This window comes from Parasteatoda tepidariorum, chromosome 9 (genome assembly GCF_043381705.1).
Source record: "Parasteatoda tepidariorum isolate YZ-2023 chromosome 9, CAS_Ptep_4.0, whole genome shotgun sequence".
NCBI classification, from domain to species: domain Eukaryota; kingdom Metazoa; phylum Arthropoda; class Arachnida; order Araneae; family Theridiidae; genus Parasteatoda; species Parasteatoda tepidariorum.
The window spans coordinates 41,170,788-41,194,852 of NC_092212.1; the positions used below are offsets into that span (position 1 = coordinate 41,170,788).

At 29.0% G+C, this 24,065-nt stretch overlaps 2 protein-coding genes and 1 long non-coding RNA gene across 7 annotated transcripts in view; 1 reads left to right on the top strand and 2 right to left on the bottom strand.

Annotated features, from left to right (window-relative positions):
• LOC107452839 (uncharacterized) overlaps positions 1-10,573 on the top strand; it is a 136,844-nt gene extending 126,271 nt beyond the window's left edge. The window contains exons 6-10 of one of the 2 annotated variants that reach the window (XM_016069452.3): positions 628-826; positions 2,984-3,186; positions 5,245-5,365; positions 6,710-6,859; positions 9,298-10,058. In XM_016069452.3, coding sequence (XP_015924938.1) covers positions 628-826; positions 2,984-3,186; positions 5,245-5,365; positions 6,710-6,859; positions 9,298-9,422 — 798 coding nt within the window. In that variant the 3' untranslated portion in view covers positions 9,423-10,058. Of the gene's footprint in view, positions 1-627; positions 827-2,983; positions 3,187-5,244; positions 5,366-6,709; positions 6,860-9,297 lie in introns of both variants that reach the window. The other variant, XM_016069451.4, reaches the window with a different exon arrangement.
• Positions 10,574-10,921: 348 nt separating this feature from the next.
• Positions 10,922-15,274, bottom strand: LOC139426480 (uncharacterized). The gene is made up of 3 exons (XR_011637759.1): positions 13,742-15,274; positions 13,513-13,661; positions 10,922-11,099 (listed from the first exon to the last, which is right to left on the bottom strand). It is a non-coding gene; the product is annotated as an uncharacterized lncRNA (long non-coding RNA).
• Positions 15,275-16,148: 874 nt separating this feature from the next.
• Positions 16,149-24,065, bottom strand: LOC107452825 (uncharacterized). Of its 4 annotated transcripts, none has more exons than XM_043044802.2 (3): positions 23,911-24,035; positions 20,641-20,758; positions 16,149-20,255 (listed from the first exon to the last, which is right to left on the bottom strand). In XM_043044802.2, the coding sequence occupies exon 3, from the start codon at positions 20,210-20,212 to the stop codon at positions 19,469-19,471; it is 744 nt and encodes a 247-aa protein (XP_042900736.1). In that variant the 5' UTR covers positions 20,213-20,255; positions 20,641-20,758; positions 23,911-24,035; the 3' UTR covers positions 16,149-19,468. The 4 variants fall into 4 exon arrangements, with proteins under 4 accessions (XP_042900736.1, XP_042900735.1, XP_042900733.1 ...); XM_043044801.2 differs by having other exon boundaries at positions 23,829-23,979; XM_043044799.2 differs by lacking the exon at positions 20,641-20,758 and having other exon boundaries at positions 23,911-24,065.

Here is a 24,065-nt window from a genome sequence, read left to right on the forward strand (position 1 = left end):
AGTTTTGTCTTCGGCAGACGATTCTTCCATCATTCGTCCGAAATTAATATTCTGCTTTCAGCAGTATAGGCTAAATATCAAATATTTGTATGTTGCATCTCTAATTTAGAAGCAGCAATTGCTGTTTATTTTTGAAAATTTAGTTTTTTTATTATAATTTTACAGTGCCGAGCATAATCTTGTATCTATTTACAATTTAAAAACTCATTGAAAAAGTTTTTTGCAATAACCGGACCCTATTTGCACAAATTCATAAAAGCGGACCCTGGTTGAAAGAATGTGAGTAATTTTCTCACAATTTCACGAAAACCGGACCTTTCACAAAATGTCTGGACAGACCCCTGTCAGTATATAAGACACGTTTACTCAATTGTATGGTGGGGTACCTTTTCATAAATGAAGGTTAACATTGTCAATAGCAAACACTTTCTGTCACTCTACCTCGAAGTGGCAAACCAGTGGCTGAAAAAGTAACTTTTAATCTAATTGCGAACTAAGAAATGATGTTATTGCATCATTTCTTGTTTGATTGCCCAGTTATAACATCATAGTTTTTTTTGTATTTTTGAACTCTATCAACAACAACAAAAATAGATTATTGATTTTACTATATCTATATTATTTCAGATGTTCGATATGAAAAAATTCCAGCAACATATTTCCAGAGAATTAAGAAGAGCGTATCCGGATCGCCGGAAACTGGAAACTCAGTGTATTTGTGTCGTAGGTTTCGTCAAAGACAATGCCGAAGTGCTTGACTTGCCTTGTTGGGTCATGATCATAAACATAGTTGCCTTGGACATGCTCAAATCAAAACTGCCACCAAGTAAGTGTTCTTCCAATTATACTTCATTCGATTCACGAATAGAGAATACAACCCCAGCTGCTATAAGAGTTTTGACTGATTTCTGACTTATAAAAAACATGAAGAAAAAAAGAAACTTGTTAAGCAGAAAGATTGATTCCTATTGAGAAAAGTCCATAGGAACGAATATTGAGAAAGGGGTGTGTCGAACATCATAATCTGTTATTGCTGTCATCCAGTGTTTCCCTAACTTATGACTTTTGTGTACCCTTTCCAAATTTTTCGCAACGCTGTGTACCACTAATAAAAAAAATGAATGCATTTTTTACTATAAAAAAAATTGCACAAAAGTTAAAAATCGCAACTGGCTGTTGTCCCCACTGATTATTAACTGTTAACTCTCCAAAAAATAGCCAATAGAAAAATACGTAATCGTAAATTTTCATGGCCAGCTTTGTTTTTAAATAAAAAATTTTTAAATTTTCGTTTGTTGCAAGATATTTCGCATAAGAACGCGTACCTCGGCTAAACTGTTCCCATAGCCCTGAGGGTACGCGTACCACACTTTGGGAAACACTGCCGTAATCTTTTACAGCTGAAAGACGATTATCAGACTCACTTTCAAGTTTAAACTAGGCAATCAAACAAGTTTTGACGCTTTATACACCCACCTTCATCAAAAATAATTTATCCAACCGTAATAAGTTTTTTTTTTTCGTTAGCATAAATATTAATCTGACATCCCCAGTGTATGTATTTTTTTTTTTTTTTTTNTTTTTTTTTTTTTTTTTTTTTTTTTTTTTTTTTTTTTTTTTTTTTTTAAGATTTCTAAAAATACGCATTTAGGATAGTTATTCAAAATACCCTGATATATATACAAAAGTTGATCAAAATTGTGGAAACACTTCTATGCTAACTCTATGTAAACAATTTTTTTTTAGCAACGATTGTTTTGGAAGATTTTACAGAGCAAAACTGTTGGAACAATTTAAAAAATCATGTTTGAAGCTTTTAGAAACGTCCTTTTTCAACTATGGAAAGTTTGCATTAACCAAAATGAGAGTGGAAAGTTAACAACTTCTTTCTAGCTTTAATAACAGCAATTTTGAAATCATTCTACAGAATTACTATATTCTTATAAGAATGCCTTTTTTAACTATAGTGGTATTGAAAAAGGAAATCAGTTTTTGAATTCCTACATTCAGTTTGGTCGATGCAAATTTTGCACAGTTTAAAAAAGGATGCCATTTCTAAAAGCTTCAAGGATGATTTTTCAAATTGCAGCCAACAGTTTTGCCTTGTAAAATCTATTAGTTGCTAAAAGAAAATTTGTTTAAATAGAGTTATAGAAGTGTTTCCATTATTTTGATCAAAGCAACATATTTTTATAATTTGTACATAATAATTTTTCAATTTTATATTTTGACTTATAATAAAGGATAAATAAAAAAACAGACTAATAAATGTTTATTTTTTGTACATGTAATGATCTTTCTTTATTATTCCTTTAGTAAAAAGTAATTTACAAAACAGAAAGTAAAACACACACCATTAATTAAAAGCAATTCAATATTTAGAAATCTATAATTAACCCCTTAACGATCGGTTAATTTTCAAGAAAACGGTCATAAAAGTGCCTATTTTTTTAAACACGTATTTGATTAGTGCTGACATCTAGTTTAAATTAAACTATCTAGAATTATCTTAAAAATATTCTGGTACTGCCATCTGGTGTGTAAAATGAAAAATAAAATGTTTTCTGAGCAAAAAAATGAATTAGTTTTATTCTTATTGGGGCGTTACTACTGAACACTCCAGCCCGAGAATATCACGGGAGCGAGAAATAGAGGGCGAAACCTCACCCCGTCATTTTTACGGGAGCGAGAAGGAAGGGGTTAAATCGAATTGTTGTGATTTATGAAGTGTTAATTACTTATTAATGTACAGTTTTTTTTACTTTTATTTATTTCTCACAAAATAAATTGTTTTTATATTTAATCTTAAATTATGTTATGTTAAAAAATGAAAATTGCAATAGAATAGCTTATTGCAATTTAATGTTTATTAATTTCATAAGGAAAAGCAACATATTTTAGTTACTCATTCGGGAGTATAAATACTAGAAATGTTTAATGTAATTAACTATTAATAGTATTAAAATTAGATCATTTTTTACAGCTGTCATGTCAAAACGTCCTAGTGCTCCCAATTTGGCCAGCATATTCGAGAGGCCACCTCTACGCCAAGGTAATCGCATAGCTGAAGAGGATCCGTACAGCTTACCCGGAATGACGTCAAGAAATTCCATTTACGGCATCTTGGGTGATCCTAAACCTCCAAAACTGCCTCCTAGAGATATTCCAAGGGTTCCTGTACCTACGGTAATTTTTGGAATTTGAGCATTTAATGTCATACACAAATCAGTTTATACAGTCATTATAAAATGAAGAATGTAATAGAACAGAGAGAGTTACACCTTTAATTCATAAATTCGACAAAGAATTCACATGTTAGAAGCACGCTTTTAAATTAATTACAAATACCCAGATCACATAAGACTCTTCTCCGAGTATAGCAGTTCTTAAGCAAAATTCCACTAAGAAAAGGCAAAACAGTGACCCAATAACATAGAAAGTTCTATCTGAAAAACAAATTTTCTTGCCTACATCAAATAAGGAATGGCCATCCAATTCAAGTTGAAAACTCTCCACTGTATTGTATTTAGAATTTTTTGATGTCATAGAAAGGTTTATTTTATTAGGCAGATTTAACACTACAACAGAAAGAGGCCGGGATAGCCTGGATGGTCAGGCAGTGAGCCCATGTCCAAGAGTTTGTGGGTTCAATCCCCGCCGGCCGAAGACTCCCCGTGTAGTAAATGGTGATTGATACACGCTAAATCTGTCGAGTCATGAAGTCATCCATGTTCCCATAACAAATCATACCTCTGGGGGTACTGATCCAGGAGTTTCCTTGTCTTCTGGATTGATTCAAAATTACAAGGCTACAGAGTTGAACATTAGTAGTCATAAATGCAAAATTGGGTCGGCTGTTCAAGGACGGATATAAAATATAAAACACTACAAAAAGCACTTAGGAAGAAGTTGCCTTCAATCTTCTTAGAAGAAACCTTTTTTTATCAGAGTAGACTAGGGTTGCATTTGATATTAAAGGATAGATAAACTTTAGCCAGAAAATAGGTTCTACTTTTTTCCTGTTAACCAACGGAGACTAATTTCCTTATTTAATTGAAGTTTCCCATTAAGCCGCCTCAAGATTATATGCATAAAAGATGCAATAATTCTGAAAAATGTATAAAAATGCTAAGATGCAGAAAATTCTCAGAACCTGGTATTTTCTCAAAAGTTTTTTTGTTTTGAAATTTCTATCCAAATTATGGTGCTTTTTCTAATTACAATAACTTTTTCAAAACAATTTAGAAAGTAAAATTTATATATTGTTAAAATCATTTTTTTCTTTAACCAAGAAAAAAATAACTTACTTAATTAACACAATTTTTGAATAAACTAGATAAAAACAATAGGAGTCAAAATATATTGAAATAGTTTACAATTTATAACACTAAATTTAAAGTCCCACTCATAAACATAAGGAATTTAAACTCATAAATAAACAAATTGACATATAAAGTGATTTGTGGTTATCTTTAACAGAAAACATTCCTTTTAGATAGTTAGTTTAGGCAGACCAAAACTTTTCCTAGGAATTCTTCCCTAATCTTGTACCCCTATAAAAATGTTCAAAAAATATTGTAATAATTTTGAAAACAACCTTTACATTTAAAAACTTGATACCTAGGTTTAACTAAACATATATCAATAAATAAAATGAAACAAAGATTTTAATTAAATTGTCTAAGGAAAAAAAAAACACTGCCTTATTAATAGAGAAAATATAATTCTCCATAAACGAGAAACTAGAATTCCTCTGCTGTCGGAAGAAGACCTTTAAATGAATAATTCTTTGAAGCTTTTCCATTTCAATTCAAAAGTTACTTTCCCACTGTAGCTAGTTTGAGAAATCTACTGTTGCCAATAAAAATTCCATTGTATGAACTATGAAACGTTTTCTTATTAGAAAAGAAAATTATAACTAAATTACCTAATTTTATTAGACTACATTTCCCCCCAAATAAGTCAGATTTGAAACATCTCAATTGAGCTTAAAAAGTATTTAAAAGCTTGCCAGGGTTATTATTTATTTATAACTCTTTCTATCCCCTATCAGTTATCTCGTGTATAAAACAAAATTTAATTTCATTGCTTTATAGTCAAAGTCCATTGCATGGTGTGTATAATCTGTTCTTTAAGTTATAATAAAAACACCCTAACTTATCACGATGTGAAGTATTTATAAACTATATCTTGCATAACATTTCACGAAGTTAATACTTTATTGTGAATCTTTTTTTTTTCCAGCCTGATTATGAAGACAAAGAAGATGAACGTTTTGATTTCCCAACGGCCAAAAATCACCATAACAATAACAATAATAATAACAACCAGAATCAAAATCGAAATAGGAATCCTAGTATATATGGTATGATATGCAATAATTCTTTTTTCTCCTATAAAAATGTGCAAGACTATACTCAATAACAATGGCCAAATTGCACCATAATAACCAGAATCAAAATCGAAATAATAATCTCAGTATAAATATGATATGAAGAGTAATTCTTTTTTTCTATAAAAATAAAGACTGCATGGGGTTTCAACTGTTCCCTAAAACAGAAATAAGTCACAGAAAAAATTATTACAAGTAATGCAAAGTTTATTAAATACAACAATTTTTTAAATTTTATCTCTTGCAGTTTTAATTAAGAATTTTTTATAATCTGTACAATAAAATTTATCATCAAAATTTCAAGTCAATGTGTCTTACATTTCAAACTAGACAAATGATTATTAATTATCGCACCCTATGCATAATTATAAGCAAATTTTGTAATAAAGCTTTTTTAAGTGCATTTGGGACATTCTATATGCCAGGAAAACTTATCATTTAAGGTAGAATTGCATGAATTGCAAAAATAATGAAAAAGCTCCACATTTATGTCTAATTAACACAAATCCAAACGAGATTGTTTTTCCCCCCTTTAAGAAAACAAACTTTATACCACAGTAGCAGTTTTGAGCAAAACAAGTTTTCAGTAATTCAACAAAAACGCTTTCTGGAATATAATTTTATAAATTTGTAAAAATATCTTCCTCTTTTTCATCAAAAGTTTAGGAGTAAAGGAATGCAGACACTATAGGTACCCATATATGCCAGACACTGGCCCGGCTTATTACAACGTGTGCAAAATTACAACATGTGCAGATCATTTTCCCCTTTCTTTACTGTTGCATATAAATGATCCAAATCATATAATCCTTACAAATTTGCTTTTCTTCTAAATGCCACTCAGAATGAGGTGAACCGGATTTGAATCCCAGGGATGGCTGGTCGATACGAATCCAGAGTCCCTTTGCCGTCAGTCTAACCGTGGGTAGTTCTCGTGGTTCTCCTCTCCATGTAACGCAATTGCGGGTTAGTTCCATCAAAAAGTCCTCCACGAAGGCAAATTTCTCCAATACTTGATCCAGGGGTTCCCTTGTCCACTGGATTGGGTTCAAAATTACAAGACTATGGAGTTGAACATTAGTGGTTGTAAACCCAAAAATTGGGTTGGCTGTTCAACGACGGTTGTAACATAAAATGAAATTCCACTCAGAACATCCTTATAATCACCATTTTCTGTGGATTACTTCGATTTCCTCTCCAAATTGATAGATAAGATTTTATAAATATTACATAATAAAATAAACACGAGATTGTATACGTAATAAATATGCATGATTTATTTGTTAAGAAATATATATGTGTACATTTTTTTCTCAGATGATCCTTACTATTGTGGTCTGAGTGCTCGAGTGCCGAAGTTCGGCAAAAAGCCACCACCTCCTCATATGCCAGGTCTGCATACACCACTAAGAAAAGCCCACAGTGGGAGTTATCTAAGTCTCATACGACCATACGATTCAGGACTCGGTAAGTTCAATATACTTCATTAATTGTATGCACAGTTCTTCTTGTGACAAAATGAATTGTGCTGCTTTATGACTTACCTTAATTGAAGGTTGACAAATATCACTAATTAGAATAACTTATCTAGTCATTAAAAAAAATCACACTATAAGAAAAGGTAATCTGAATTTATCTTTAAACAGTTTTTTTATACCATATTAGGATAGTTTCTTTTAATTTTGTATAGATTTTAAGATTTAGAAATATATTTGCATAATTTAAATGAAATGTGGTTTCAAAAATTGTGTTTTAAAACAAGGAATTTGAAGAAATTTTACTACTAAAATGTTTTTGTGAAAAAAATCCATGCTAACCACAAAGTTGAAACAGTAAAAACTATATTCTATTTTTGCAAGATTGAATTCTGAGTCTAGGTATGGTAGTCTAGATATTATACAAACAATGAGTTTTGGGAAGTATTTTATTTTCCTATTCAAATTAATTAATAACTAGTTTAGACTACCTGATTTTACCATGCAGTAATACTTTTAAAGATGTAAGTAATTAAAATATATATATATTACATTTTACATTTTTGGCTAAGTTAAATTTGAAAAATCCGTTAATTTTTTTTAATAAAATTTTAAAAATGTCATTGCAAAAGTGCTGTAATTTATTAGCCAAATCGTACAAAGCAATTTTACAAATTGAACCAATTAACATAACAATATATTTATAATAAATTTCAGAAACTATGTAAATTAGTAAGAAATTTATAAATTTCGAATTGAATATTTTGCACATTTTAAAATCAAAACAATAAATATATCAACAGCTTGATTTGATAATTTAACTTTTTTTAAATCATTAATTTAAAAAAAAAAATAAGTTGATTTAAATCAATGAATCCAAGTTACTACTTTCACCCCGTTTTTCAAAAACCTATAGTTCAACAGCCATTGTAGAAAAACTATGTAATTTTGGACCTGGTCTGACATGAACAGCACCTGAGCCGTTATTCCCCTCTCCAAGCTTCATTGATGCTCAAACTAGAGGATGTTGATCCATTATAGCTGCACATACATGCTATTTGTTTAATGAATTCACAGCCCCTCTATCATTGTGAGCAATGGCTTTACCAACTGTTTTCACTTTTTCTAATCATAATAAAATTTGTTACAGAGGTTCCTTGATCTCTTTACATTTTGTAAAGTTTCAAGTAAAAAATACTAACAACTGCAATCCAGTACATGCATAAACTATAACAAGGAAAAGCTGGGTTCATTTTCGGTCTGTCATAACATTTTGTGTAAACATTTTTGTGAGCTATTGCAACTTAAAGCTTAAAATATTTTTATGCTCAGAACTTTTTTTGTGTCCTAATGAATGTAATTCAAGCACATTTCAATGAAAATGTTACCAGATTTTATAAAATTTCAGTATTTGCTCTAAAAGGGGTTAAATTTTTACATCATTACATCTAGTTAGTTGCAGTATATTTCTATTATGACTGATGAGCAAGATTTCATAAATTTGTAATGGATCACACCTGTGCTAGAGCACCCAACATTTATCAGCTTTTTTTGCTGAATATCAAGCTTCTGATATCCATCATTGTTCATCCAAAATACACTGTTAATGCTTTGTGTAATCTACAATGCCCTAGTTTCATGTAAGAGCTTGTACTTAATAGTGTTGTACTTAACGCTTGTTCTTAAAGTTTTGGACCATTCCTGTTTTAATAAAACTACTTTTTAACATTTTGAAAAAATTTCTTTGTGCAGATGCATATAGTTTTTTAACAAAAGAAAAGAATGGGAAAACATTAAACCAATGTTAAATAAAAAGCTGTTAAAATTGACACATTCGACCAACTAAGTTTCATCCTTGATGACAGCCTCTGGCAACCTTCAATTTTTTTCTGCACAAATTTGTATTGTTTTAAGTCTTACATCTTCGAGTTAGGTGAAATATGGTGATGGCTCTGGAGCCATCCAGTTACTACTATGTCTTTAATTTTGAGCCACGGTGGCTGCCTTCCAATGAACTGAGTCTGGTTCTCGTTGGCTGTCCAATACGAATTCCACCAACCCCGCTGATATAAAATATCACACTGGTAGAAGGATCATAGGTTTGAGTCCCCTTGCTGTCAAGCTAACCATGAGAGGTTTTCCTCTCCATGTAACTCAAATCCGGGTTAGTTCCATCAAAAAGTTCTCCACAAAGGCAAATTTCCCCCTATACTTGATCCAAGAATTCCTGTCTTCTGGATTGGGTTCAAAATTACAAAGCTACGGAGTTGAACATTAATAGTCGTAAACATCAAACTGGGTAGGCTGTTCAACGACGATTATAATGTCCCTTTTATTTCAACCACACAATCAAAACGTCAAGAAAAATAAGATTTATTAGCAATTTTTTTCTGCTTCATAGACAATTCACTGATGGAATTTATTTTTCAGAATCTGACACCCACACTGGATCTAGCGAAGACGACTATTCCAGAATATACGGTCGACTACGAGCTCAGCCTGCTCATTACGGATACTATCAAAGAAAGGAATTATATGCAAGCAAATGGCGTTAAACTACACATTTCCCGAATATGGAAAAGTAAAAAACTGAACTTAAGCTAGACTTATGAACCTTGGTTCAGACTAAAGAAATTTTTTAAATTCTGTAAAAGACAATTTTGTGAAATATTTGTGTTGTGATCAAGTCTGAACAATTCTTAATATCCCCTTGTAAGATACTACACACTTTAAAATCGCTATTGCTGCTATTTTTTTTCTTTTAAGTTTGGCAATTTAAGTTCTACAAAGAAACAAAAATGCTGAATCTATGATTAACTGCTTTCTATGGAGGTGCTCTGAAACGTTAAGAATCGTGTCTTTTTTAAGTTTCTATTATTGTTTCCTTATTTATGTGCCTCTGGCACAGTTGTGTATTAATTTTTTCCCCCGAGTGATGATTGTAAATATTTCTTGTAAAGATTGTGAAAGAATACGAAAGCATGGATGGTTGATAACAACAAAATAAACTTTGGGTGCATTTTTAGCTGTAAATCTTATTATAGTTTATTTCTTATAGCCTTAATCAAATTAAAAATTATTAAAGAATTTCAGCTAAATTTTATAAAGAAATAAGTATTAATTTTACCTTGTGATTTTATTTCCTTACATCAAAATATATACACATTAAAACTTTTTATGAAAGCAAAAAAGAATTATTAATATATTTTTTTAATATAAACTTCTGCATAGAAGATTATTTCTATTTTAAAAACAAAATTTGGCATTGTTAAATTAAATTTTAATTAAAGAGAGATAAAAAAGTGCAATTTAAAAGCAGAAAAAGATATTAAACTATATTATAACAAACATTTCCTTTTTGTGTTTTTCTTCATGTTATTTGTTCATCCTCATTTAAATTTAGATTTCTGCTTGTAATGAAATGTAATTAGAAAAATAGAGTAACAAATTTTGTCCTGCTATAATATGAGCTACAAGAAGCATATCTTCTATTTAAACCTTAACATCCAAGCTGTTGTTATTAATGTTTTTAGGATTTTTAAAAATGGAAAGTTTATAAGTATTTTGTAAATACAAGTCAAACTATGATAAGATTTATTTTCTCTAACCAGCAGTTTTTGTCTAATATATTACAATTAAATTTTGCTAAGGTGAATATTTTGCATGTATTGTATTTTTTAAAAAAATAAATATATTTTCAATGTTATCAGATAGTTTTATTTTACACTTTATGTTGAATTTATGAACCCAAAATAAAAGGTATAACAAAATCTGTGAAAATAATTTTAACTCAGCTCAAATTTTGTAAAATACATTATGAATTTACTAAACATACTGCAATTTAAATATTCATTAACTTTCAGAACTCTAATTAATGAGTAATTATCATAATAGTAACTGAAAAATATAGTTTCCTAAAATGGAAAATATGCCAAAAAATCAAATTAAATAAGAACTTCAATATTATGTTTAAAGGACAAATATATCAATTCAATTGAAATCTTCGATATTTTTAAATTGAGCCAGGGTGGTTCAAAAGATAAAAGTGCTCACCTCCCACTGAAATGACTCAGGTTCAAATACCAATGATGGCTGGTCAGTACGAATTCCACAACCAGCTGGCACCACCCACAGTGGCAGACAGATCATGGGTCAGAGTCCCCTTGCTGTCAGGCTAACCGTGGGAAATTTTCGTAGTTTTCGTCTCAATGCAAAGCAAATGTGGGCTAGTTCTATAAAAAAAAAAAAAAAAAGTCCTCCATGAAGGCTAATTTCTAGCAATAATTGATCAAGGAGTTCCCTTGTCTTCCGGATTAGGTTAAAACTTACAAGACTACAGAGTTGAACAATGGTAATGGTTAACTGAAAATTAGATCAACTGCTAAACGACTTTGAAATAAAATATTTGTCGATTGTTTCATAAATAATTACAAACTTTATATAACAATTTTATAAGTAAACATAAGAGTGAAAAATATTGTAAACTTTATTCCTTAAAATTTATTAAATGAAAAATATATTATTGGATTTATAAAGCATATAGCTCCCTTAATATGTATTGCCTGTAAAAACCTGTAATTTAATAAGTAACAGTCATAATAAAGCTATGAAAAACAAAAATTCATAAAATGGATGATTGTAGAATAAGAACAAAAACTCCAATTAATTTTTTTTTAAAAATTTCTAAAATATTTTTATTATTTAATTTTGTAGCTTTTAAAACATATTTACTTATAAGACATAATCTTTAAAAATACTTCATTGATAGAAGCTTAAGAATTTTAAGTTTCTCTTTGATGCAGATGGGACACCGGTGTCCCTTATATATATATATTTTGACACCCTAATTACAAACAAAAATATATTTTGGTACTTTTTAATTATAAAAAACAGTCTAATAGCTACTNGATGAATAAAAAAAGAAAGCATATTTCAAAAATTATTTTTTGGAAGAGAGCCAGGTTTAGAAAATTTTACTTTTAACACAGAAAAGAACATTGGTGTTCATGCTCTATTTCATAACCATAAATTATTAAAATGCAAAATACAATATTTTTCACTTATACTTCATTAATACAAAAAGTATAAAAAAAATATGCTTAATAAAAATTCTACTTCAAAGGGTTAAACAAGAAATTACAATTGAATTAATTTTAAAATGACACAAGAAATATGAAGTTTTATTTCGAGTAATTTTTATAGTTAAGTAAGAAAGTATTATGCACTAAACATAGTGCAATTATTTGAAAATTAGCTAAAAAAGAAATCTTAGAAATGCCAAATAATAACAAAAAAATAAAAGGCTGTATTAAAAACAATGCAATGTGTGTTAGCTTATCTATAATTTAAGTTAAGTATATTACATATAATTAGAGATATCCAGTAAAAATGAAACTTTTATCAAAATTTATCACATTAAAAAATTTTTTCACCCAATTTTGTGCCTCTCTTATGAAAATCCATAGTACATAGTTGCCAACCCAAAAAGCCATTTGTTTTATTTCATCAACACTAAAAAAATTCAGTCCGATTCATTCATGGGTCTCCTGTGAGCCGGCGATGGCTCAGGGGATAAAGCATTTGCCTTCCAATGCGGTGAACCAGGTTCAAATCCCATGGATGGCTAGTCGATATGAATTCCACATCCGGCTTGCACTGACCACAATGCTGACATAAAATATCCTCAATGGTAGACTGATCATGGGATAGAGACCCCTTGCCGTCAGGTTAACGATGGGAGGTTCTCATGGCCTTCCTCTCCATGTAACGCAAATGCGGGTTAGTTCCATCAAAAAGTCCTCCACAAAGGCAATTTTACTCAATATTTGACCCAGGAGTTCCCCTGTCTTCTGGATTGGGTTCAAAATTACTAGGCTATATACTTAAACATTAGTAGTCGTAAGCCCAAAAATTGGGTCTGCTGTTCAACGACGGTTATAAAATAAAATAGGTCTCATACATTTGTTAAAATTGCATCTAGTCGTTAATTGCATAAAAATTACTTCCACTTAGCATATTAAAAAAAAATCTTTTGTTTAAATTATAGAAGCTGACATGTATGTTCTTGTCTGCTTCGGGGAACTGAAAAGACCAATGACAACATTATATATATTAGGAATTAATATGCAATATTTCAGGTACCTATTACCACAATACCAGTAATACATATTGTAAAAATTAATTAAACATAACTCACTAGTAGTTTGACGACTTTTTACATTTCCCAAACTGGATAAGTATCAACCATCCAACTACTATGAAATTTCTGTGGTTTCAAAAAATGTTTTTCCTAGAGGTGGAAAAGGTAATGCATTAATACTTTAATAAATTAGAATTAAATGAATTTTGTCAACCACCATATATGTGTTAAACTATATATATTAATGGACAATTAAATTAGTGATCACAATCGTTAGATCAAATAAGTTTTTTAAATACTGTTTATTTATTTATTTTTAAAAATTGTTTTAACTCAATAGCACTGTAAAAAAAATTTCTCGAAAGCCACAAATGTTGAAAGTATACAACAGCAAAAAGTTAAAGAAAGAAATAACATTGTTGAACAAAAAGTGAGAAATAATGATATTTAGGTAAACATAGCTTACATAAAAAATATTACAGTTTATTAGATAAGTTTTTCCTTACTTCATATCTGCTTTCTTTATGTCTTATCCCAGTTTTCATGGAATGAAAGATTAATTACAACAATTAAGTAACGAATCTTTAAAAAAAAGTGGAAAAACAATATTGCATTTCTGGAGTCGTTTGAATCTCTAATTTCACTCTACCTAGAACTGCAATGACAAAATTTCTTTTTAATAGTTTGACAATTTATCAGTAATACAATATCAACTAAAATTATCAATTTTCATACCTTTGAAACAATTAGTTTTTCCAGAGTAAATCCTATGCAGTTACATTAAGTTTTTAAGAGGCTAAGATGAATTGAAGCAATAATCACACCACTGTTCATTACTGATAGCTTACTGTAGAAGCACAAAAACTACTATTAGAACCATTTTGATCGTGCAATTGTACATTTTTACCCATTGCAACGATGCACTACTTTAACCATATAAGTTAGTTTATTGATGCAGTTCCAACTTACATAGAATGTATATCTTATCTTCATTTATCGATTACAGCCAAATTTATTAAAGACATGAGACATCACTAACATCCTGAGGTCCACTAATCATATATTTTATAGTTTAAGTTTAATAGATGTTTTTTCCTTAATTATCTTAGTTTAATATGTTATGAGGTATTTACGTTACGTGTTTAGACATTTTGTACAGTTTTATAAAGAAAAAGCTAGAAACTTAAGTAAGAATGTGATTATAAATTAGAATTCATATAATTTGCATTTAAAGTTGAATTAGGTACCTCAACATTCCTTATTTCTTTACATGGCATATCAAGGTACACTGGCATACACTTTGAGAAACACAGAGTTAAGCCATTTTATAACCAATCGCTAAAATGAGATCAATCAAACACCTACTACTTCATAAAAATAATGAAGGCAAGATTTTTTTTTAAAAAATTCAATTTCAGAACTATTATAATCAGACCTAATGAAGTTGGTGCTTATGTTAATAAGGATAAGCCTTTGCATAACAGAAAAGAAAAAACAAAACTATTTTTTAAAAAAATGTTTTGCATTATTTTCATGAATTACCAAATTGGAAACCTTAACTCCACTTGATTCTCTACTTAAAATTGTCTTATGAAGTTAGTATCTATGGTGGCAGTGTGACTGGATATGGTTTCGTCATTTCGAACATTTGTAGCTGAAAAATAGAAACTTAATAAAATAATTTGGCCCTCTTTGGCACAATATTCATGAATCTTGGCTCAATAAAGGTTCAAAGAGCCGTTATTTCCCGATATTTACCCCGAAGATAATTGTCCGATTTACCCGATATTTTACAGCCACTTTATAACGAATATCGGCCATGTATAGAATTATCACATTCACCCCATATTTTATACTCATTAACCAGCCAATGTAGGCCATATATTACCCCCATAAAAGCGGATATTGCCCCTATATAGGACTAATACTAAAAAATCTAGACATCCCAATGTTGGTTCGTAGGTGCGTGTTCATACAGGGCCCATATTGAGCTAATTTTGAACCCAACTGGGGCCATGGTAAAATTGTTGCTAGGGTTGATATACTTGAAAAAATTTAAATGTTCTACTGAGCTATGATGCAACACAGAGTACATTACATTTCAAAAAAGAACATTTTAAACCGTGCTAATTTATATATCAGGGTGCGTAGCGAGATTTTTCAACAAAAAATAAGCACCTTTTAAGTACTTTTTAAACACTCAAAAAAAATTTTTAAGCACTTTCCAAAAAACGATTATAATTAGGACAGATTATAAATCATTTAATCATCAGAAATATAAGTCATAATTATAAATTATTTAATCATCATGTGCAGTAATAAAAAAAAATTTTCTTTCATTTGAAGTCCTTAATTTATAAACATAAAATCAATACAATTCAAAACCAGTTTCAAAAACTTCACATAATCATGATAAAATAACTAGTTTCCGATAAATATTGCAGAAAAAATAGTGAAAATCAGGCATTTTTTTATAATTCAGAACGACAATCGACACGGCAAAAAAATATCTCTTTTTAAAAGATAAAAAATTAAGCACTTTTTACAAACCCCGAATAAAAAAAGCACCTTTAAGCACTTTTTAAAAACGCTACACACCCTGTATATGCTAATTTTGTATTTCAAACAAGTGAAACACAAAGCCTCTGTTAAAAACAAACACCAAATAACATATTTTTTTTAAAAATGGGGAAAAAAATCATATGGATTCAGACTGGAATTGTAAATAATCATTATTTTATTATAATATATAAATAAAAACATTTGTTTTTGCTATGACATTTCTGTAATCTTTGCAAGAAACTTATTATTTCAGAGTTTTAATTTTAAATTTTTTAGGAACAGGAGGGTCGAGGTTGTTTATCCAACGTTGCATTCCACTCTTACGAATTTGAGCAGAAAGCCTGCGATAGCATGTTAATCCGAACATTGAATTTAATGCGATTGCATGGATGGTCGTACGTTAGATTTTACCAATCAAGCGCATAAGTTTGAAAAGTACAAAATTTTTGAAATCCAGACTTCAAAATAGTAAAATATTCGGCTTCCAAAACCTAGGCTAGAAAAGTAGCACCCCCAACACCTTTTAAGAATTTGGCTTTAAGTGTTTTTGAATTTTTTTAAAAAAAATCAGATCTACAAAGACTTTTTTTCTCCAATTTTAATGTAAATGTTTATAGCAGAAAATGTTTAACAATGAGAAACATAAATCACATGTAACTCAGTTAACTTTTAAGATACAACAAAAAAGAAACAAAAACTTATCAGAAATGTATAAGTTTACACCAATAGAGTTCAAAACCATGATATTAAATCAAAAACACAAAACAAGGTATCATTCAATTAATGAAAAATGAAAATGCATTTTTCATTATACATTCATGAGGACTAGTACAAGACAAACATTCAGAAATATGTACACACTAACTACAACAAAAGAAAAAAGCTTCAATATATATATTGAACATAAGGAGAAACTTACCACCTTAAGTTTTCCAAAATAATAAAAGAAACTCATCACCAAATGCAACACATCTAATCTTTCTTTTTTTTTCAAAAAATATATATATTTATTTTAACAGGGAAAAAATGTTCGCCATGACACAAAATGAATCACAGAAATTCTACATCTTTCTCTGTAAAAAATGTAAAAAGTAGGTTTTAGTAAATAGATATAGCTTTTTTGAAATTAATAGTTTTTTCTTAATAATTATGAAGAAAGTTTTGAATCATTTTTCAGTCAAAATTCCTACTTTCCTACTACTGTTTTAAAATGACATAAATATGTTGTACTTACACTTATATCTTCCAAACTTGGTTAAATTACTCTTTTATGAATCCAATAGTTTCCAGTAATAGAAAAACAACATTAACAGCATTTTGATTTTTTTTTTCTTAAATAAAAATTATTTTTTTAATATTGACAAGAAGAAAACTTTAGCCAATATTGTTTTGAAGAGGATTTACATAGTTTAAAACACTGAATTTGATTACATTTCTATTGTTTTACTTTTAATTCAATAGTTTCAAGTACAGAAATATGAAAAAGAGTCAACTAAATTATAAACATGTGTTAAATATGGAGAATAAATATTCCAGAATCTCCCCTATAATGTAATACTATTAAAACTAAAAATGTTAAAACAGAAATTAAAAAACTGTCTTTTTTTTAATTATAAAATGAAAATTTCTATTGTAAGAAATATTTTTATCAGAAATTAAATTTTTTTTTCTTCTTAATATCTTAAAAAATATTTTGGACTTTGTTTAAGATCCTCAAATTTTAGTTGTATTTATTCTGAATCCAATAGTTTTCAGTAAAGAAAATTGAAATAATACCAGCTGAATTAATAAATGTTCCCTGTTTTTGTCTATTTAAAAATAAATAAGTCATATCTTCTATGAAGTACAAATGAAGCTATATTAAATAAAATGCTGAAACAGATACTTTGCAAATACATAAATTTGTACAAGTTTTAATATTGTTACATCAATTACACCAAATTGTAAATATTGTAACAAACATTACTTTTGATTTATTTATGAATAACTTGATACATTCTGAAATTCCCAGACATTATTTTACTATTAGAAGCATGGTAGACCAAAAATATTTTTTAAATTAAAACAATACATTTGTTTTGAAATACATTTTAAGAAATATGAACAATTCGCAAATAATAAATATATCAATACAATCGAATAAGCTACACATATACTTAAACAAAAAAATTTCATTTTAAGTACTTCTATATCCAGAAAACAAACACTTGTAAAATCTAATTTAATATTTTGTAATAAAACCAGAATCACTCACTTCTAACAATTTTAATAAAAATAAGTACCAATTTAGAAAAAATGAATGTATTGAAATTCGTACACTAGATAAAGCATTGGTTTAAAGTACCACTTCAAGATTTCTAAAATTAATGTAAAGTAAATAAAAGTTTTTTCAGAAATTTATTTGAAAAATAATGCTAAATTTTTAAATTTAACTACTTAAACAAGATTTCAAAATAAAAAAATGGGTGACAATCATTCAAAATTTTATAAAAATATAATTAAAAGACATAGGTTGAATAAAATAAAATCAGTTTTTTAAGTTGGACACAAATCACAATAGTAAGCATATTTAACTTATACTTGTAAGAAAACAATATTGCTAAATTTTGTTTAGATTATTTTCAAGCCTTTTTAACAATTAAATATATTTGTCCAAACAAAACAAAAAAAGAACTTCACATCAGCCTTGCACTAAAAAAAATCACCAATTTTCTTTAGTGTTGTTTAGGAGGAACATCCATTTTATTTTAGGTTTAAAAAAAAAAATAATAAAATAAAAATTGTTGAATTTACTTGCCCTCAGTTAACAGACAAGTGCCAACAAAAGAAAAAAATGACTTTTTTTGAACAATTTATCTTGAAAAAAATCAAAAATATTACAGTTAAGATAAATTACCATTAAATAATATTGACTAAAACAGGAATTTATATAAATTGATGCAAATTAACTCAGGGCTAGCTTTTTGCCGGCAGAAACTGGTTTTTGCCAGGCCAGTGGCAGAAACTGGTTATAGCCGGTAAAAACTGGCAGAAACTAAAAAAACTTCTATATTAGTTTTAGTAATTGCTTAATGACATTTTGTTTAAGTAAACTGAAAAATGTAACTCCATGTAACTGTCACAAACTTTTTAATTCATAGTTTGTAAATATTATTGTCATAGCATTGCAAAACAAATCGGCATGGTGGTCCAGTTTTAAAAAATATGCAATAGAGGAAAGTTTCACAAATCTTGCTTGTTTCTTAAAGGCAATGCCTGCTAGTTCTGCTGAACTTGCGAGAATTTTCTCAAATTTCTTGTTCGTGCATAGCAAATTCAGAAATTGTTTAGGTTTAGAAACTGCATCAAAACTTGTTTTTTGTTATAGATTACTGCAGAGTGCAAACACTGTAATATTTGATTTTGAATGGTGATAATTTTGTAAATAAATTGTACTTTGTTTAACATTTAATTGTTTTTTCTATGAAATATCCATTGTATGTCAATCTCACTACTTACTTTTATGTCATTTTCTGAATTTCTGCCACAAATGTGGCAAAAAAGAGTTTCTGCCATGCCAGTTTTAACCGGTTTCTACCAATGGTTTTAACCACCTCGGCAGAAACTTGTCAACCTTGCATTAACTTATTGACCATATTTTTTTTCAATTAATGACTTTAAATACTGCTTTACAGTTACCTTGCATTTACATTAAAAAAAAGGAAAATATATATCTATGCATATATTTATATACACATAATAACTGTATGGATAATTGTGCTTTTCCACATACTGTACAATTCATCAAATCCTCTGATAATTTTGATCACAATAACGAGAGCACTTTAAGGTTCTAGTTTCAGAAAAGCATAGTTATAATAATTATAGCATATCACTGGGAGAAATTATGAGCCACATACTTCAACTAACATGCAGTTGGCTTATTGATTGAGAAACAGTATCTATATCAGTTCTAACAGCAGTATATGGACAACAGCAATCGGGAGGACAATCTATTATTTCCAAATCATCTAAGGAACGTGAGCGTGTTATTGAGCTTCCTTGACTGGTCAGTGAACTTTGGCTTTTGACTGGGCTACTCGGATTAGACTTGTTGCCACTGTCTTGCCTCGACACTGAAGGTGGACTAGCTGTTTCGGGAGGTAAGACGAAAACAGTGCCTACGGGAATGCTACTTTTTAAGCGCGCTTGCTTGAAGTAAGGCATATTTTGAGACCGACGTAGGCGGCGATGCAACTTGCTAGGATGGGATGTGAAAGAGCTGAAGCTTGCTTGTGGGTAAGATTCATCATCAGATTCGCTTTCTGCACTAGCACTAGATTTTTTAGATAGAGAAAATTTTTTTATAAAGTTTGGATTCATTTGTACAACACAGAGAGGAGCAGAAGAAAAGGAATGACTGGAACGTTTCTTTTTTGCCTTTTCTTCCAGGTAGTTGATCCGACTACCTGTCACGCTGCTGAGCATTCCTAACTTATGAAGAGCTGAATCAAGTTCCATGGTAGAAGAAGATGAAGTGGTTTCACAAGGATCTTTTAAGTCTGAAGAACATTTTTTCTTAATTTTCTCATCAACATTGTCCAGTGAGTTATTTGACAATCCGTTAAGTTGGTAGAGCTCATGAAGAGCAGAATCTATTTCCATTGAGCTACAGTTTACTTCAAAATAATAATATTTTGTAAGATTCCTGAAAAAAAATAAAAAGAATCAATATGATAGAAAAATATTCTAAACAAGATCAAATCTTTTGTTTTGCAAGAACATCATTAACATTAATGCTACAGTTAAATCTATGCTCTTACATGGCATTGAGTCATGGAAACTTGGAAAGCAACAAAAAAAAAAAAAACTCAACACTTTTCAAACTAAGAGTAATTTTAAAGATGTACTGACCAAATTATAAAAAAGTGAACTCTATTATAAAACAAAAATTAAACCCCTCACATTAGAACTGAAAAACAAAGATGGTCTTGGATAGGACACCCACTAAGAATGTTTTCAAGATATGCAACTAGAACAGCTTTGACATGGGTGCCAGATGGAAAATAGAAAAGAGACCAGCTGAAACTAACCTGAAAAAAACAAATAATAAAGGAAAGAAACATCCTGGGATGGTCCAGTAGGGAGACTGCAATTGAAAGGCACTTGACCAGCAGGGATGGAACCTTAACTTGTGGCCTAATGCGCCACCTGGCATAAAGAGAATTATGTCAGAATGGCAAAAAAAATAAAATTTTATAAATAATTTGAGAATAATTAACTATTAAAATTGCAGTAAAAAATAATAAGTAGGCCACTCTGCAGTTCGTAGAAATTTAACTATGGAATTGAAATTTGATATGCTACTATTTAGAATACATTTAAATCAATAATTTTTCAAAAAAAGAAATAGAGATTTAAAATGTGTTGCTGTTGCTAAAACTATAGAATTTCTACACAGCTTCTCAGCGGAAATGTTCAGCTACTCAGCGGAAATGAAACTAGAGAATTTCAATAAGAATGGACTACTAGTTAAAATACATTTTGATTAAAATTAATGACAAGTTTTTCAAAAATAAAAAGATTTATATCATGTTCACCCACAAAATTTCCTTTTTTTTAAATATAAAGTATTAGGGTGACCCAGGGTAATTCACGATCACTCTGTTTCTGGGGTAAATAATGATCACCTAAGTTATATTTAAAAAAAATATTTTTTTTTAAATTTGAGACATGGACAAGAATGCTTGTACACTTTACTAAAGTACAACTACATTTACTTAATAATAGCTTTTTGTCTTATCTAACAAAATAAGTATCTTTTAAACTGCTTTCTGTATTTTCCATTTCAAAGATGGGTTTCAAAATGTGCACATTTCTGCAAAGATCCCCCTCCTTCTCTTAATAATAAATATTTTGAGTTACTTTCTTTTTCTTTGATATAAAAATAGTGTAAGCTTTTGTTTAATTGTTTCACATCTACTGTAAACATTATAATTGATTATAGAAAACTGTATCAAATGTTGCCCCCTACAGATGGGGTAATTATTGATCACTGGGGTAATTCCTGATCACTGTCATTTCTTCTTATAAATAGTATATAAAATAGCTAATAAATAGCTAATTGTCTTTTCTTAAATAACAGTTCATATTTATTAAGTGGAACAACTATAAAATATATTTTAACTGTCATCACAAAATTTGTTTTTAACGGTATACAAGACTGTATTCTGATTTGCACCATTTCTGGTTTGTCATACCTTGCTTCTATCTTAATTTTATGTGTGTACATTGTTAGAATAATTTTTAAGTTTATAAATTAGCTTAGTATAAATATGGTGAGAAATTATTAGCCTAAAAAGGATACTAAGCTTCTAGAAAGCAAAATTAGTGAATTTCTTTTAATGATTGAAAATGAAAATTTCAATGTGAGAGCTGCTGCCAGAGCTGTTGAGTTGACATACCTTACTTTACTTTACACTTTCACTTAATGAAGTTAAAAAATCCAGCAAAAGTAACCCATGTGGGAACTCTCTTATATTTCAGCAGAACATGAGAATGAGTTGGCTGATTGCCTAAAATGTATGGCATGATGCAAAGATTTTTGGAAAATTTAAAGTGTTAATCTTTCTTCTTGCTTTTAAATAAATAGTTTTATTAGCTGCTTAAACATATCTTTCTGGTTTATTTGTTTGATCTTGATGTCTTATTTGTTAATTACCATTATATAATTATTTTTAAACAGCCCCTTTACAATAAAAACTGGTGATCAGTAATAACCCCAGAAGTGATCAGGAATTACCCCAGAAATGATCAAGACCAGGGGTAATTCCTGATCACTAAAAATTTAAAATCTCTTAAATTCTAATTAGATTTTCAAACAAAAGAAGGAGGCATAGGACTAATCTCATATAGCCTCAAACTTCCAGTAAATATTAAAATTCTATCTTGAATAGTTTTTTCACAAAATAGATGTTTGCATTTTTTGATCAGGAATTACCCCAGGTCACCCTACTACATGAAATAGTTTGAATTAATTCTTCTTTAATACTTGGTGTCACTATACTGCCACTGGAATCAACAATAAAATACTTTTCATATAATAAATAAAATGAAAAATTTGATTGGTTAACCTGAAGGAAAAATTCAATTGTTTATCCTGAAGGAAAAATTCAATTGTTTATCCTAAAGGAAAAAGTCAATTGTTAGAATTTGCCCTGATTTATTTATCACATGCAAATAAGAACATAGAATGAATGAATATATGAATATAGAATTTACATTTACAATCCACAAATAAAAAAATACAATTAATAAAGCTAGGTTAATTATTAAAATGATAATGCAATGAAACTAACGCATAAAATACAAATTTTATGTAGTAGCAAAATATACATTCATCTTTCTTCAACTTTAAATAGGTTCCAGTTTACCTATTTATTTGCTGACACAGATATTATGTTTTTCAGTTCTTTATTCTCATCTTTGACCTTATAAATATATGCCACATCTGGTAAAATATGTAGGACTCTTCTACAATATGTACTCTACTAAATAGTGAGTACAAATATACTGAAGCATTAAAAAAAAAATTCTGCATAAATAAAGAATAAATAGAAATAGAATGTCAACATTTAGCAAGAAAATAGTTATTGGTTCTAGTTTCTAGCAATTTCCTATCTATTTAATAGAGAGAATTTTTTATAACTTATCCTTTTAAGACAAAATATAACTGATTTGTACAAAATATTTCATTACGAAGGAGTGCACTTAGATGCTTACGAACATTAAATTATCTATAAACTACAAAACATTATCAGGAAAAGAGTTTAATGATAACAATAAACGTACCCTTACGTATATTGAAAGTTCGAATGTTATCAACCATTAAAATAATTACAAAAATGAAAACAAAATACATATTTTGGTGGTATTACTTAATAAATAAAATAACTTGCATGTAACAGTAGTATATGCGCAAAATAATTGTAATATATTTATTTATATTACATTGTAAAATACAAATACTATGATTTTAACAAAAATAATAATTTACAAAAATATATCAGTAGAAAAACGAAATGTCAAAAACAATAAATAAACAACTCTAGAAACATTTCAGATAAGAAGAGAAAAACAGAACAAGGAAATATAAAAATAAATTATAAACCAGACAACTGCTCAAAAATAAAACAAAGACTATGAGTATTTACATTGTTGGCAAATTTTACTATCGACACAACAACAAAATTATTTATTTTAATTATAGCTTAAATAATACCTTCACAACATATTATCCTGTGCTGTCGAACAAGTAATTTCACATTTGTAAACAAATAAATCGTAATAAACTTTTGTCAAACCTTGAAAATCTATCTCGGAGGAGAGAATTCATACATCTTGAAATTTTGAACGATTTTAACGCGAAGGAATCAAAAAGATGGTGTGAGATTTCACAAACAGGATATGACGTAAATTATATTGATTAAAGAAATCAATTTATTTGCCATGTTATGAG